We start from the raw sequence: 16525 nt of genomic DNA, 5'->3' as shown, positions 1-16525 counted from the left end.
GCGCTGTCACTTACCAAAATCATTTCGTGCCTGCTTTGAACCTCATGGGAGTCTCTTAGAGATGACCACTATCACCGAGATGTGGAGCTGCGGCAAAGTCACCGGAAAGCCAGATGCTCTGACCCACAGGGAAGAATTCCTAAAGGGGCCTCTGACATGGTCTTGTCTGTGTGTGTGTGTGTGTGTGTGTGTGTGTGTGTGTGTGTCTGTCTGTCTGTCTGTCTGTCTGTCTGTTTCTGTCTCTGTGTATATTTGCCTGTCTGTGTGTAAGTGATGTGTGTGTATGCCTCTCTCTGTCTCTGTCTCTCATATACACATACACACATGCACGCACAAACACACACACACACAGCCTCTAGTCCAACTTCCCTCTCTAGTCTAGACTTATGCCCTTTGTGGGGGGTACTACTAATAAGAATAGAGGAGAAAGGAGACTGAAGGAGATTGTATCTTAAGTGCCCTTGCCATAAATGCCTTGGGGATGAGGCTAACTATCTGCGATGAAGGACATTATTTTCTTGACCGTGTTGACCATTTTTCTGCGTATACCAGTAAGTCAAATATAACTGGTCTAGTTTGCTTCTCTTGCTGTGGTAAACACCAAAAGAAACTTGGGGAGGAGGGGGTTTATTTCGGCTTACAACCCCAGGTCACAATCCATCATGGAGGAAAGCAGGGGTAGGAACTCCAAGAGGTAGGAAGTGAAGGGGAAATGTACGGGAACGCTGCTCACTGCCTTTCTTACATAGTCCAGACCCAGCTGCCTAGGAACGGTGCCACCCACAGTGGGCTAAGCCTGCCCACATCAACTAGCCATCAAGAAAAATGTCCACACACATGACCACAGGTCAGTCTGGTAGGCACAGTTCCTCAGCTGAGGCTCCCTCTTCCCAGGGGACTCTGGGTTTGTTTCAAGTTGACACCTAAAGTTACCTATGACAATATGCACTCATGTTCTTTGGAAATTCTTTCCTCAAGTAAAATTAAACATTCGTTATTCCCTCTCCAATAATAACTATGAAATTAAAATGAAGTATATTACGTGGCTGGGGATAGGAAGCCTTGTGAGACTTTCTTATGAAAGACTTTGTTATTATTTTTTAATTCAGTAGATCATCCAGTACACACCTGTCATCCCAGCATATGGGAGATGGAGACAGGGGGAACGGGACATTAAAAGTCTTCCTTGACCACAGAGCAAATTTGAGGCCAGCCTGGGCTATAGATGAGCTTGTCTCAAAAAAAAAAAAAAAAAAAAAAAAAAAAAGTCTAAAATGGTATATAAAAAAATAATGTTCTGTATTTCAAAAATCTACTTAGTGGTAAATGAAAAGTTACTATTTATAACTTTCAAGGTTTATAAAGGAGAGGTTTCTAGAACATCTAATTTGAAATTGTGGGCAGGGGTTTTGTGACTGTGAGTTCATGTGTGCAGGTCCATGTATGTGTGTGCAGGTACATGTATGTGTGGGTGCATGTGTATGTGTGCAGGGGCATGTGTACAGAGGTGTGTGTGCACAGGGGCATGTGTACAGAGGAGTGTGTGCAGGAGCATGTGTGTGTGCAGGGGCATGTGTACAGAGGCATGTGTGTGTAGGTGCATGTGTGTGTGCAGGGGCATGTGTGTGTGCAGGGGCATGTGTGTGTGCAGGGGCATGTGTACAGAGGCATGTGTGTGTAGGTGCATGTGTGTGTGCAGGGGCATGTGTGTGTGCAGGGGCATGTGTGTGTGCAGGGGCATGTGTACAGAGGCATGTGTGTGCAGGGGTATATGTACAGAGGTGTGTGTGCACAGGGGCATGCGTACAGAGGCATGTGTGTGCAGGGGATGTGTGTGTGCAGGGGCATGTATACAGAGGTGTGTGTGGAGGGGCATGTGTACAGAGGCATGTGTACAGGGGCATGTGTGTGTGCAGGGGCATGTGTATGTGCAGGGGCATGTGTGTACAAGGGCATGTGTGTGTGCAGGGGCATGTGTGTGTGCAGGGGCATGTGTGTGCAGGGGCATGTGTGTGTGCAGGGGCATGTGTGTGTGCAGGGGCATGTGTGTGCAGGGGCATGTGTGTGTGCAGGGGCATGTGTACAGAGGCATGTGTGTGCAGGGGCATGTGTGTGTGCAGGGGCATGTGTACAGAGGCATGTGTGTGCAGGGGCATGTGTGTGTGCAGGGGCATGTGTGTGTGCAGGGGCAAATGCATATGTGTATGTGTAGAGCCCAGAGTACAACCCCAGCGGTCAATTCCTCAGGTGCCAGCCACCCTTTTCTTTTCTTTGAGACAGGGCCTCTTACTGGCCTTGAACTTACAGATTCAGCTGAAGTGCATGGCCTCTGAGACCCTCTCCAGGGACGGCGGGCTACAAACGTGCCCACCACACCCGCTTCCTTCTTCCCCCTCTTTCTCCTCTTTCCACTTGGGTTCTGGGGTTTGAACTCGGGTCCTCCCCGTGGCAAAGCAAGCACTTTGCCCCCTGAGCTGTCTGAAATTGTGCCTTCAGAGAAACCACCCTCCTTCATTCGGTCCCTGTAATAAATACCTCTGAAGCAGCTGCAGAGCCTGCTGGGAAGACAAGATCTTCCCGAAGATACTGTTCATAAATCCCTGTATCTGGATCTAAAATAAAATGTTGACATTCGCGTTATGTTTACAACATGAAGGAAATTAGTTTTGTTTGATAATTAGCGACATTCCTAAAGACTCAAACACATCCACCACCTAAGTTCCTAGTGATGGGCGGATGCACGGTGGTGGCCACATGCCACATGGCTACTGAATGTCACCCCTCAGAAGTGAGATGTAGGTAAATATAAGAGACACACCGCATCTTAAAGACTTAGTACCCCCCCTACACACACACACAAAGGTTATGCAAAATACCTCTTCATGAAATAGAAATGAATGGCATGTAAAACTATAAAATTCTGAATAGATTGGACTAAACACATTATATTATTAAAGTTAAACTCACCTTCCTTTTAGTCTATTCGTGTGGCTGCTGGAAAGATGATAGCCCCTTGTGTGGTTTGCATTTGCAGTTAATGGTTGGATATTCTGGTTGAGGCGATGTGTAATGGTGTGAGGGGCCCATGCTAAATACTTTTCTTTGAAAAGTCTGTCATTTGTAAGCATGGGTCAGAAGATGTAAGCTTTCGCACTAGTGCCCTGGGAAACCCTGTTGCTGTGGCTCAGTAGGAACAGGAGGCAGAAAATGTCCCTCCAAGACTCCCACCATCCCTAGCAATGAACTTCAAGCTCTTGGACCGAAATATGGAACTAAAATGGCTCCCTGTAGCCGGGTGGTGGTGGCGCACACCTTTAATCCCAGCACTCGGGAGGCAGAGGCAGGTGGATCTTTGTGAGTTCAAGGCCGGCCTGGACTACAGAGTGAGTTCCAGGAAAGGTGCAAAGCTACACAGAGAAATCCTGTCTCGAAAAACAAAAACAAAAACAAAAACAAAAATGGCTCCCTGTAGATTCATTTTCCACATGGAATGCATTGGTATCAGTAGTCAAAGGAATTGCACCCACAAGTCAGTCAGGCGCTGGCAAAGGAAAGTTAAAATACTGACACGACAATCAAATTATCGATTAATAACTACCAAAGGGCTTATGTGAGCTGGGTTTGTTGGCACACACCTATAATCCTAGCACTCAGGAGAAGCAGGAAAACAGCAAAATCTGATGCCAGCCTGTGCTATGTACAGAGACCCCGTCTCAAATAAACCAATCCCCAGTCCTCAAAAAAAAAAAAAAAAAAAAATCGTATGGACACTAACTTTATTGAAAGCTAAAATTTACATCTTTCATAATATATAATCTTCATTAATAAATCATAAAATTCTCAGAGAACAAAATTTTTAATTCCTGCTGGCATGAATATTTAACTCCCAATGTATTTTGTAAGTAAATTCCATGCAACTCAACTAGCTAAAAATGAAAAATAATAACGGGACTATATCTTGATATCAGAATCTAATTTTCAAAAATGGAAGGGAAATAAAAAAATAAGTTAACTTTTCAGGGCTGATGATATGGGCCCATAATCTTAGCTACTCAGTAGGCTAATGGAGAAAGATACAAGCTCAAGGCCAATCTTGGCTATCGGGGAGTTCAAGGCCAGTCTAGGCAACTTAATGAAGATCCTACGTCAAAATGAAAGGTAAAAAGAGGATTGGGGATAGTTCAGTGGTAAAAGTACTTGCCTAGCACACATGGGACCTAAGGTTCATCCCTAGTAACACACACACACACACACACACACCACCACCAACAACAACAACAACAACAACGATTAAAAAAAAAAAGGGTGAAACTTGAGAGATGACCCAAGAGTCAAGAGCACTGGTTGCTCTTACAAAGGACCTGGGTTCAATTGCCAGCACCTACATGGCAGCTCACAACCTTCTGTTAACTTAGTCCAGGAGATCCAGCGCCCCCTCTGGCTTCTGCTGGTACTGCAGACATGAGGTGCACATAAATATATGCAAGCAAACAAACACATAAAAGAAAAATAGGTATTTAAAAAGAAATTGAACAGAAACCTGTTCCAAAACTAGAAGGTATAATTGTAGGAGTGATAACAATTTAGGAACTGTCTTATTAATATTGCCAAGATTACATGTAATGCAAATTTAAAAGTTTTTTTATTTTTTTTTATTTTTTTTTATTTTTTTTTTATTTTTTTTGGTTTTTCGAGACAGGGTTTCTCTGTATAGCTTTGCGCCTCTCCTGGAACTCACTTGGTAGCCCAGGCTGGCCTCGAACTCACAGAGATCCACCTGGCTCTGCCTCCCAAGTGCTGGGATTAAAGGCGTGCGCCACCACCGCCCGGCAAAAGTTTTTTTAAAATGAGACAAAAATCTTATTTTTTCTCTCCCCTTTATGTCAAGAAACTGAGTTTCAAAAATTGGAAAAAAGAGGCCAGTGAGAAAGCTCGCCAGGTAAAGGCATTTACGCCAATGCATAAAATATCCTTTGGATGTTTGATTATTCACGTATGTCTTTTGCTAGATATACTCATTATTTCATAAAGAAAAAAAGCTGAAAAGGCTGGAAAAATTATATGAGCAGTAAAGCACATGGGTTGCAAGCAGGAAGACATAAATTCAGATTCTGTGGTGGTTTGCATGAAAACGCCCCCTATAGACTCATAGGGAGTGGCATTGTTGGAGGTGAGGCCTTGTTGGAGTAAATGTGGCCTTGTTGGAGGACAGATGTCACTGGGGGTGGGCTCTGAGGTTTCAGATGCTCAAGCCAGGTCCAGTGTCACTCTCTCTTCCTGCTGCCTATGAATCCAGATGTAGAACTCTAGGCCTCTTCTCCAGCACCATGTCTGCCTGCAACACCATCATGCTTCCTGCCATGACGATAATGAACTAAACTTTTGAACCTGTAAGCCAGCCCTGGTTAAATATTTCCTTTATGAGAGTAGTCACGGTCATGGTGTCTCTTCACAGCAATAGAAACCCTAAGTAAGACAGGTCCCCAGAGCCTGCATAAAAAGCAAGGAATGACAGTGTGTACCTGTGATCCCACTCATAACACAAGATCACAGAGACAGGTGAGCCAGCTAGACCCTGGCCAATGACAGACCCTCTCTCAAATAAAAGGTCAATGACACCTGGGGTTATGCCCTGGCCTCCACACCTTGTACATTAAATACATACACATGACCACACAAACCCGTGTGCCTGTGTGCTTACATATACATAAAAGTGGAAAATGTTTTACAGGTTGTTTTAAAACATTATTCACCCTGCACATCTTTAAAGCAACTTAGAAGAGGAATCAAATAAACAGTAAGTGCATGTGGCTGGAGAGAGAGCTCAGCGGTTAAGAGCACTGGCTGCTCCATCAGGGGACCCAGGTCCCATTCCCAGCACCCACGTGTATTGGGGAATCCACTAGGTCTGATAGCTCTCTGAGCTCAGCACAAAATGGAGAACTTCCTTTCTCAGTGGGGCTTCCTCTGCTCTGTCTAAACCTTCATTGGAGAGTGTCTCTAAGCTAGGATGACTCACTCTTTCTTCTGTCCATATGATAATTAGGTACTATGTTCCGACCAATCAGCCCTTCCCACCTGTAACCCTAAGTAACAATAAAATGAGCTGTCTCTCTGAAGCTGACGCCCGGAAGTTCTTTCTGTCATACTCACAGCCATCCAAAACCTGTTTTTCTAAATACAAGTTTGTGTAACTACTTACCTCCAAAGTATTGATTTTTGACATAAAATCTGAGAAGTCCGTGTCAAATTCTGTTCTTCGTGGATCCAGGATGTCATACTGGTTCTTCTTAATCCCTTGATAGATGTTTTTGAATTTTATAGCCATAATATCTATTCCTTCAATTGTGGAATTACTCAAGGCTGAGTATGTTTGCACAATGGTTATCATTTCTGTAATCTTCAAACAGAAATGGTAGATGGTTAAGAAATGAGCTTTTAGGTCCCTTTCTCTGGAACAGGCACTTTAATGAATCATGAGCACAAACAAACAAAAAGGCCGGCTAGCTCGTACCCAAATCCCAGCACTTGAAAGGACGTGGCAAGAGGACGGGGATTTAGGCCCATCCTCAGCAAACAGTGAATCTGAGCAAGCCTGAGCTAATGCCCAGCCTCAATACTATGAAGCAGTGGGCCAGTGAGACCGCTTAGCGGGAAAAGGTGATGGTCACATCCAGACAATCTGCGTTCAATCCTCAGGATCCGTATGGTGGAAGGAGAGACCTGACTTCTGTAAGTGGTCCTCTAACTCCCCACACACACATGGGCTATGGCACACACACACACACACAAGCTTGGAGGGCTGGAAATCCACAGGACTTGAGTTCAGTCTGTAGAACCCACACAGTGGTTCACAACCATTTATAATTCCAGTTCTTGGAGAATCCGACAGCCTCTTCTGACCTCTGAGGGCACCAGGTGTGCACATGGTACACACACATGGTACAAAAACATATGTGCAGGCAAAATACTCATTCATAGAAATAAATCTAAAACAACAAAACCCTCATATCCACAAGTGATGCAGTTCTTAACCTTCGGTGATTTCCACTCTGAGTCCTGCTTTCAATAATAACACAGCTCAGAACTCTCCATGGAGAGATTATTTTTGTCCAACAGTGGGAAAGGAAATGTGCCTCTCCTCAGCACATCCTCCAAATACCACATCCCACGATGACAATACTACTGGTCCTTCGACATGACCATCAGAAGCCCCACACAGTCCATGTGCATGTCAACCCAGAAGCAGCCTTGTCAGGTTGACTACTATTCTAACCGTACAATATCCAGACATCTCCAGAAACCATTGTCTCAGAAATGCAAGCCATGTGAAATTTACAGTATATTACATGAGTTGTATAAACACAAGAACTGACTGGACCATCTCCTAATACAGACACCCCACATACCTACTGTGTAAAGGAAGTCAACACAACTAGCCTGATGATATTCTAACCTCTAAGATTCTGACTCTACCACCCAGCTACTATAGCCAGAAAGTAGGACATGATTTTATGTGCCCACATAAAATCCATGAACCATCACAAGAGAAAACATACTATATTTGTCTTCATGTGGTTAGCTTAATTCATTTCATACGGTTATCTTCAGTTACATCTATTTCCCTATATAATCTTAAGATTTATTTTTTAATTATATGTATGTGGGTGTGGATATGTACATGTGACTGCAATTTCCCCCAGAGGCCAGAAGAGGGCATGAGATCCCCCAGAGCTGGAGTGAAAAGTAGTTAGGGATGCTGGCTACTGAACTCAAGGCTTCTGCAAGAGCAGAATGTGCTCTTAACTGCTGAGCTACCCCTCCAGCCCCTCCAACTTACTTTTTGAGGCAGGGTCTCTCCTTGAACCTGGAGCTCCACTGACCGGCTAGGCTGGCTGGCCAGGGAGCCCCAGGAATCACCTCTCTTCTGCCCCACCAGCCCTGGACTTAGACGCAAGCACCACCATGCCCAACATTTACAGGGTGGTTAGCTAGCCTCACCCAGGTCCTTACCCTTGCTCAGTAAGTGCTTTACCAAAACCATCTCTCCAGCCCCAGGGTATCTTTGTAGATCCCCACAAAGACTGACACCAGGGAGCCTTTAGTGTGGGTTCCCTATAGCCTTCTGAGGAATATCATTCCTACTCAGTCAGTCCTAACAACTGAAGTCAGAGGTGAGGAGTCTCCGGCAGCTGTCTGTCCAGCAAAGGTTTCCCATACACACTGTTCAGAAATACATCTCGCATACTGGTCCTGAAAGACCGGCGTCTACACCTCCAGATACTGCACATTTATGGGGCTCGCCAGCTGCACACATTTTTCTCAAGCTTAATATTGTGGTCGAAAGCACAGGCCTTCAAGTTCAAGAGCTAGCCTGTAAGAAGAATTGAGGTCTCGGGAGAGGTGAAAGTTTGCAACGGCCTTTGTGAGGGCACAAGTCACGAGCCCGGGATTGGAGGGAAAAAAGATCAGTTCAAACAAATGCAGTGATAGGTGAGTAACCTAATTGGATGAATTGGGTCAACCCAGGCAGAGACCTGAGACAGTGATCTTCACCCACACCCAAAACACCAGCACTGTGTGGGTTAGGGTGGGGTCCTGTGACTGCAGAATGCTTACCTTCTCCAGTCTCTTACAGAAGGCTTCAAATTTTCCGAATATATACATTTCTGAAACCTCAAAAGACTTCTCCCCCGAGGATTCTAAGATCTGCTTCCTTGTCTTATGAAAGGATGCCTGATACTCCTTGAAGAGAAAAATGCAATCCTACAAGAGAATAGAAAGAAAAAAAGCAGGAGGGTGATGGGTGACAGGTTGGTGATAGGCTGATCATACCAGCCCCATCAGCCCCTCAAACCAAGACTGGTAACAGATGATCTGGTTCTCTGCCTGTGTATTAAAGCCTATGAACACCCACACTACATTTTAAATGTTTTTTATTTTAAACTTTGTTATTTAAAAAAAAAAAAGGTTGCAAACTTAAAAACAAAACAAGACGAAAATCACACACCAAAATTATCCCAACTCAGAGACTACACAACTCAGTGAACTTCTAACCAATTAAGAGTAGCCATTCCCCCCAAAAAAAAAAAAAAAAAAAAAAATACAGCTTTTTGAATACACATTCTATTTTCATCTCTCCTTTCTCACTATTTCCCCCTAGCTCACCCCGCACTAAAGTATGACATTAGCTTTTGGTCTTATACCTTCACGGCTAATTAAGTGCAATCTCATGCTGGCAAGTAGCCTTCTAATTATTCGTGTTTCCACTCATAGACACATGGGCCAGAGGAGCCTCTCTGTGCCGTGAAGAGCTGCAGAATGGTCGGATGCTGAGATAAGAGGCTGGGCGCTCAGTCCTAAAGGGGGCACCTGTATCAGCACCCCCTTCCCCAGCCAAGGCTCAGGGAACACGGAGGAAGAGGAGGTAAGAGAACCCAAGAGCAGGAAGACAGGAGGAACGCTGTGAAGGGCTGTTTTCCGGACAAGGCATGGCCACGGCATTCCTCGGCTCTCAGCAGCTGCGGTTCCCTGCACAAGATCAAGTCAGCTAGAATTCAGGCATCCGTGGGGCAGGTGGGCTCCAACCCCCACCCCTCAGAAGAACTATTGTTGTAGTGGGGGCGGGGATTCAGTGTTTTAGAAGGATGTGGCCACAGTAGAGTTCCCAGGCTGCTGGAGATGGCCTCACGCCCACGCACATCTGGGCAGCACTAACCGGACTTAGTGGGTCAGAAATGAAGAAAAACAAAAGCAAAACACAAGAAGCTGGGAGAAGACATGTTGGAGGGAAAATGGAGGAGGTTGGAGGGGAAATGGGGGGTGGGGTGAGCAGATGCCATCATATTTCATTGTATTCATGTATAAAATTCTCAGGAAAAGAAAAAAATCATAAAATCCCCAAGAGGCCAGGAAATTGTCTTTGAAGATCTCTGTATTCAGCTGGCATCTGTATTTGCACCAGCGTGCTATTTTTTGCTGTTTGTGATAATCTCTTACTACATAGCCTGTTCTGGGTTCAAACCTATGGTCTACCTGACTCAGCCTCCTGGGTGGTACAGGCGTGCATCCCCACGTGGTCTGCACCGGCATTTGTTCCGTCCATGAATGCACAACATAAAGATTTTGCATTGACAGCTTGTTTTGTTTTGTTAAGACAGAGTCTCAAAAAAGAATGTTAAAAAAAAAAAAAAAGATAGAAACAGATTGAGTAAAAAAAAAAAAAAAAGCGATTCATGGCTTACAAACCAAAGAAAAAGACAAGAGTCTCACTGCATAGTCCTGGTTGACCTAGAACTTGCTATGTAGACCAGGCTGGCCTCCACCTGCCTCTGCCTCCCGAATGCCAGGATTAACGGTATGCACTCTCATTTCTAGGCTACTTTTATTTTTCAAATACACACACAGCAGTTTCTCAATGTGGTGCTTTTAATAAGATAGCCCCCATAGACTCATATTTGAATGCTTAGGGAGTGACATTAGGAAGTGTGGCGTTGTTGGGAGAGGTGTGGCTTTGTTGGAGGAGGTGTGGCTTGGCTGGAGGAGGCGTGGCTTGGCTGGAGGAGGTGTGGCTTGGTCGGAGGAGGTGTGGCTTGGTTGGAGGAGGTGTGGCTTGGCTGGAGGAGGTGTGGCTTGGCTGGAGGAGGTGTGGCTTGGTCGGAGGAGGTGTGGCTTGGTCGGAGGAGGTGTGGCTTGGTCGGAGGAGGTGGGTAGGCTTCGAGGTCTCAGAAGCTCTAGCCAGTTCTTTTCCTGCTGCCTGCCAGTCCACATGTAGAATTCCCGGCACCTCTAGCACATCTGCCTGTGAGCCACCATGCTCCCCACCATGCCAATAACAGACTAAACCTCTACACCTATAAGCCAGCCTCAGTTAAATGTTTTCTTTTACAAGAGTTACCATGGTCATGGTATCTTTCTTTTCACAGCAATAGAAACCCTAACTAGCTCTTTCTCTTTCTCTTCCTTCTCATCCCCAAGGACCGTTCTCTGCCCTTTTCTCTGCCCTCAATAAACCTCCCACGTGTGCCCTGTTGTACAGGGTGACTCCTTCCTGCCATTTTTAAAATACAACATTTGGTGCTGTGACTCAGACAGGCTCTCCCGGCAGTCTGAGGGGTGCCTGCCACAGCCCGACTTTCCCACCTAATGGAGCCTTGGGACTCTCCAACACGGACAACGGCAATCACATGGCTCTCCTTCACCTTGGCTGGTGACCTCATCATGATTTCTTGTGAGCTCCAGGGAGTGCACTTGGATCTACCTCGAACAGCAACTTGCCAGGTCCAAGAGGTGCCAGACAGTTCCACAGAGCCTGGACAGCAAAGTGAAACAGCCAGCGACCCCAGGACATGGCCAGCACCCTAGTTTTCTCAGGTCCCCCAAAGATGACTGATGCCCCCCAGGCCAGCAGGAAGCAGTCTTGAGAACATGGCGCCCTCATCCCGCCTCACCTGCTACCCCTTTCTAACACCTCATCTTTTTATAATAAACAAAAGGGAGGAATGTTCGCATTTAGACATCTGTACTGGCCTGCCCTTAGGGTCCTGACAGGAGATATCCTCAGCTGCAGCCACCAAAAGTACCCCGAGTGTTCATTCGCTACGTTTCCTTATAAAAGGAGGGCCTTACCCACCTCTCATCCCTCTCTTCCCTCGCTCTCATCCCCAGGGACCTGTCTCTGCCCCCCTCTCTGCCCCTTCACTCCCCTCCCCTTAATAAACCTCCCCCAAAAGAAAGAAAGAAACCCTAACTAAGACAGTCATTCAGCTATTTCTTGGCTGTCCTTGCCCTCAGCGCTGGCTCTGGAGCATTTCCATTTTTCTGAGAATTGTTTTTCTTGCTCACTGACACTCCGTGTCTTAACTGGCTCGGCACATCCCTTCTGATGAATGGTCTTGTCCTCGAAGGTGCGACTTTTATTATCATTTTTTTTTTTTTTTTTACTCTTCACCACCTTTTAAGTGTATTCTCTGAACACATTTCAAAGCTTCTTCCAAAAGCTTGTGTTCTGCTGTCAAAAGGTGAAAGCTGTGTGTGGACTTCCAAGTCGTCTTGAAGGCGTCTTCCTGTCGCCTTGGGCACCTTAGGCCGAGCTCTTTTGTAAGTTACTGCGAGTTGTTTTTCTTCTGGCTTTCTTCTGAAGGCTCGGTGTTTGACGATTCCTTGTCGATTAGTGCTCTTGACACCAGGAAAAGAATCTGTGTCCATATGATTGGTAATAACTCCGTCTGGACCACATGCAGGGAGCAGAGATGCTTGCAACCTCACCAGGTAACTGCGGAAGAGTCCTCCGAACACTTCCCACCTCTGGCCATCGTTTTCTCCACCTTTTATTGATGTACTTTGACACAGGATCTTGTGCAGCCCAGGCTGGCCTCAAACTCCGTGTGTAGCCAAGGTTGACCTTGAATTCCCGATCCTCCCATCTCTACTACCCTAGTGCTTGGGGTACCGGCATGTGCCTTCGTGCTTCCTTGGATTTGTGCCTGAGATGGGACCCAGAGATTCATTCACACATGCTTAGGTAGCTGCATCCTTAGCCCAATTTCTCCACACTTCTAGGCTACAAGGCTCAGTTTCCTGTTTCTCTTTCGCAATTTGATCACAGACACTTGTCTTTGTTTGGAGGGGGCATGGGAGAGGGGTCTGGGGTGGGGCACCCATCCCTGCCTCTGTAGGATAGGTGAGCGTTGACAGGCTAGCGCTACAACCCTGCTGGAGCCCGTCCGTCTCCCCAGCTCTCCCTCCGCTTTAACCTGCCCCTCTCACTGCCACAGTGACACGTAAAAGACTTATTTTTTATTTTTCATTGTGGGGAGGGGGTTCCCACAGGGGTGAAGGCTTCGGACCCTCCGAAATGAGTTACAGCACTCTGCACGGCCGAGCCGTCAAGCCCCATCGGAGCAATGTATCAACCACAACCCTTTTTCATATTCTCACACTACTCCGCTCATGACCGCTTCCAAGCGAACCATGTTTCATGAATGAACAAAGTGAACGCCACTGAACTGGCCGGTGAGGACTTTGCCTTATGAAAAGGAAATATTTTGTACGAACCTGGATCTTTTTTAGGACGGCTGGTGTTTCCTGGTCCCACACGTGGTTTGTTCCTCCGTCGGTAATGTATGCTTTACACGCTGTCACCATCTGATTTGTTACCTAAAATAAAGGAAGGTGCAAGGTAGCTGGAGGTAAATGACTTTTAAAAACATAATATACATATGATAAATAATGTGACAGGTAGAATGATAAATAATAATATATATGATCAATAATGTGACAAGTATAATGATAAATAATAAGCTTATAGAGTAAATAAATCACAAAATTAAAAAAAAAACACAAATCCAATCAAAATAAAGAAAATCCAAAGTCACGTTTACCTACTGCAATTAGGTCTCTGTCACTGGGGCCATGAGTCCCAAAGCCAACCTCATTTTCCATCTGTCTAGTACACATGTTTAGGTCCTGATCTAGTCCAAAGTAAGGGAGGGTAGCCTTCATAAGATGGTTAGGAGAAGGAATGTAGACCAATGGTAGAACGCTTGCCTAGCATGCCCAAGGCCTTGGGTTCCACTGTGAACATCACTTAAAACCTGTGATCCCAGCACTCAGGAGGCGAAGGCAGGAGATCAGAGGTTAAAGGTCATCCATGTCCTCTACTACATAAGAGAATTTGAGGCCAGCTTGGGAAAACCGGGACCTTAGCAGAGAGGTGGGAGGGAGAGAGAGAATGAGAAAGGCAGAGAAAGAGGAAAGGGGGAGGGAGAGGGGAGGAAGAAATGGTGTCCAGTATAGACAGTGAACAAGGAGGAATTTTCAACTGCACAATGCACACAAGATCACATACACCGGCATGCAGGAAGTGTCTAAAGGAAACCCAAACCCAGACTTGGAAAGGGTGATCATTCTGGGAAATTTTACAGATGGGTAACAATATGAGTTCAGCTTCAGTCGTGGTGACACACGGTGAACTTAGAGCAACTTGAACTTGGTTCTGTGGCAAATGCCTTTACCTGCTGATGAGCAAATCACAAACCACTAGTGATCAAAGAAACTTATTTGTCAGTCTGAATAGTCTCCTCGGCTAGCGTTTCTATTGCTGTGAGAAAACACTATGGTCAAAAGCAACTTGGGGAGGAAAGGGTTTATTTCAGCTTACATGTCCACGTCACAGTCCATCAGTGAGGAGAGTCAGGGAAGGAGGCAGGAGCTGATGCAGAGGTCATGGAGGAGTGCTGCTTACCGGCTTGCTCCTCATGGCTTGCTCAGCCTGCTTCCTTATAGAACCACCAGCCCAGGGGTAGCACCACGGCACCCCCTCCACCCCCGTGGGCTGTGCCCTCCCGCATCAACCAATAATCAAGAAAATACCCTACAGTCTTGCCAGAGGCCAATCCTATAGAGCTATTTCTCCAGTAAGAGTCCAGACAACCCTAGCTTGTGTCAAGTTGACATTACAAACCAACCATAATGTTCTGGTTCACAATGTTGAAAAAAAAAATGTTAATAATCCTGAATCAAGAATGATCTCAACCTGGAACTTCGGTAGCAAGAAGGAAGCAAAAGGGCAGAGAGGACTCCCATGATCACCTGGGGTGCAGTGTGTAGCTAGATCCCTATTTCCTTGTATAAAACTGACATGTGCTTTTACACATCTAGTTCAATTCTCTTCTAATGTTTCCTGGATAATGTTTTTATTTTTTTTTTTATTTATTTATTTATTTATTTATTTTGGTTTTTTTCAAGACAGGGTTTCTCTGTGTAATTTTGGTGCCCGTCCTGGATCTCGCTCTGTAGACCAGGCTGGCCTCGAACTCACAGAGATCCCGCCTGACTCTGCCTCCCAAGTCTAGGATTAAAGGCGTGCGCAACCACTGCCCGGCGGATAATTTTTTTTTAAAAAGTCTTTAAAATAATTACCCACATGATGCAACATGAGCATTTAAAACAAACCAAAGTCTCATCTACTGGGTAGACTCGAAAGTACTTGGAATGGATAAATTGAAGAGGATGGCTACCTTTAAGTAAAAAGCCTGAGGCTGACCTCTGACAGGAGAAAGGCACTCATTACTACTATGAAGTACAACTGACTCCAACTGACACCCCCACCCCACCCCACCCTTACCCCCACGTGATCTCTGAGAGTACCCAAACCTCCCAACTCCCTCCCGTGGCTCGAAGGGAAGGAATTATGAACTGCTTCACAGGACCGTGTGTGTGAATTCCATTAGAAACTCACCGTGATGGGCTGGCGAGAGGGCTCGTCAAGTCAAGGCCCTTGCCTCGAGAGCCAGGCAACCTGCGTTCTATCCAAGGGACACAGGTAAAGGCAGAAGGGGAGAACCAGACCCTGCAAAGCTGTCCTCTGACCTCCACAAGCTGCTGTAGCACGGTGGCACCCTGCTACACACACACACACACACACACACACACACACAGTCTACACACACACGACAATCACAACCACCGTAACCGTAAAAGCAGCTCACCTTGATGAATAAAGAGGTCATCCTTTCTGATGTATTATAATACCTCGACACGCTGTGAATCATCCTGATGGCATTAATCAAGTTTTGTATTCCATGTGCCATGGAGACCTAAGATGGAGACACAGGAAGTAAACTCTAGCATACTGGTTTGCTATTCTGGTTTGCTCCCTCTTGCTTGTGGTAAAACGCCATGACCAAATGCTTTAATTATACAAGTTAATTTTAGAAAGGACACTTTTCAACTTTTTAGATTCCGAGCCATCCCCCCAGGCCCTAGAAACTGTGCCTTCAGGGGCATACTCACCAGGTCGTAGTTATAGAGGGGCTGGCATACTTTTTCCAGGGTGTATAAATAGCGAACATTGTCTTTTGATTCGTTTGCTGTGTCAGTGATTCTCGCATCCAAATCACGCCAATTCTAAGGAATCAAAATCGTGTAAGAACTCAATTATCGGAAAAAAAAAAACTCAATTATCAATCCTAACATCTGGGTGGGCTTCAATTTAATCATGAAAGTCAAGCTGATTTCCCTGAGCAAACATACACTGAAAAAATACTGATGTGTGATGGGTATATATATATATATTTTTTCTTTTTGAAGAAGATTTGCTTGGGCTGGAGGGATGGCTCAGTCGTTAAGAGCACTGGCTGCTCTTCCAGAGGTCCTGAGTTCAGTTCCCAGCACCCACATGGCAGCTCACTCCAGTCTACAATTGTAGTCCCGTGGGATCCTAAACCCTCTTCTGATGTGCAAATGCACTTGCAGATAATATGCCAATAAACATAAATAAATAATTCTTTTAAAAAAGAAAATCATTTACTTTTATTTTTAAATTATGTGTATGTATATGGAGTGGTGTGTGATTGCAGGTACCTGAGGAGCCCAGAAGAGGGTGGCGAGTTCCCTTGAGCTGGAGTTACAGGTGCTTGTGAGTCATCTGATAGGGATGGTAGGAACCAAACTAGGGTCCTTTGGAAGAGCAGGTCAGTGCACTTAACCACTGAGCCACCTCTCCAGCCCCTGACAGCCTTTT

At 45.6% G+C, this 16525-nt stretch overlaps 1 protein-coding gene across 1 annotated transcript in view; it reads right to left on the bottom strand.

Moving 5' to 3' along the window:
• Dnah8 (dynein axonemal heavy chain 8) overlaps nt 1-16525 on the bottom strand; it is a 233474-nt gene that overhangs the window by 198962 nt on the left and 17987 nt on the right. The window contains exons 8-13 of the mRNA XM_028885049.2: nt 15796-15909; nt 15492-15599; nt 13057-13158; nt 8620-8766; nt 6203-6400; nt 2536-2612 (exon numbers count right to left, since the gene is read on the bottom strand). Coding sequence (XP_028740882.1) covers nt 2536-2612; nt 6203-6400; nt 8620-8766; nt 13057-13158; nt 15492-15599; nt 15796-15909 — 746 coding nt within the window. The remainder of the gene's footprint in view (nt 1-2535; nt 2613-6202; nt 6401-8619; nt 8767-13056; nt 13159-15491; nt 15600-15795; nt 15910-16525) is intronic.

This window comes from Peromyscus leucopus, chromosome 16_21 (genome assembly GCF_004664715.2).
Source record: "Peromyscus leucopus breed LL Stock chromosome 16_21, UCI_PerLeu_2.1, whole genome shotgun sequence".
NCBI classification, from domain to species: domain Eukaryota; kingdom Metazoa; phylum Chordata; class Mammalia; order Rodentia; family Cricetidae; genus Peromyscus; species Peromyscus leucopus.
This window is presented reverse-complemented; position numbering and strand designations above follow the sequence as displayed.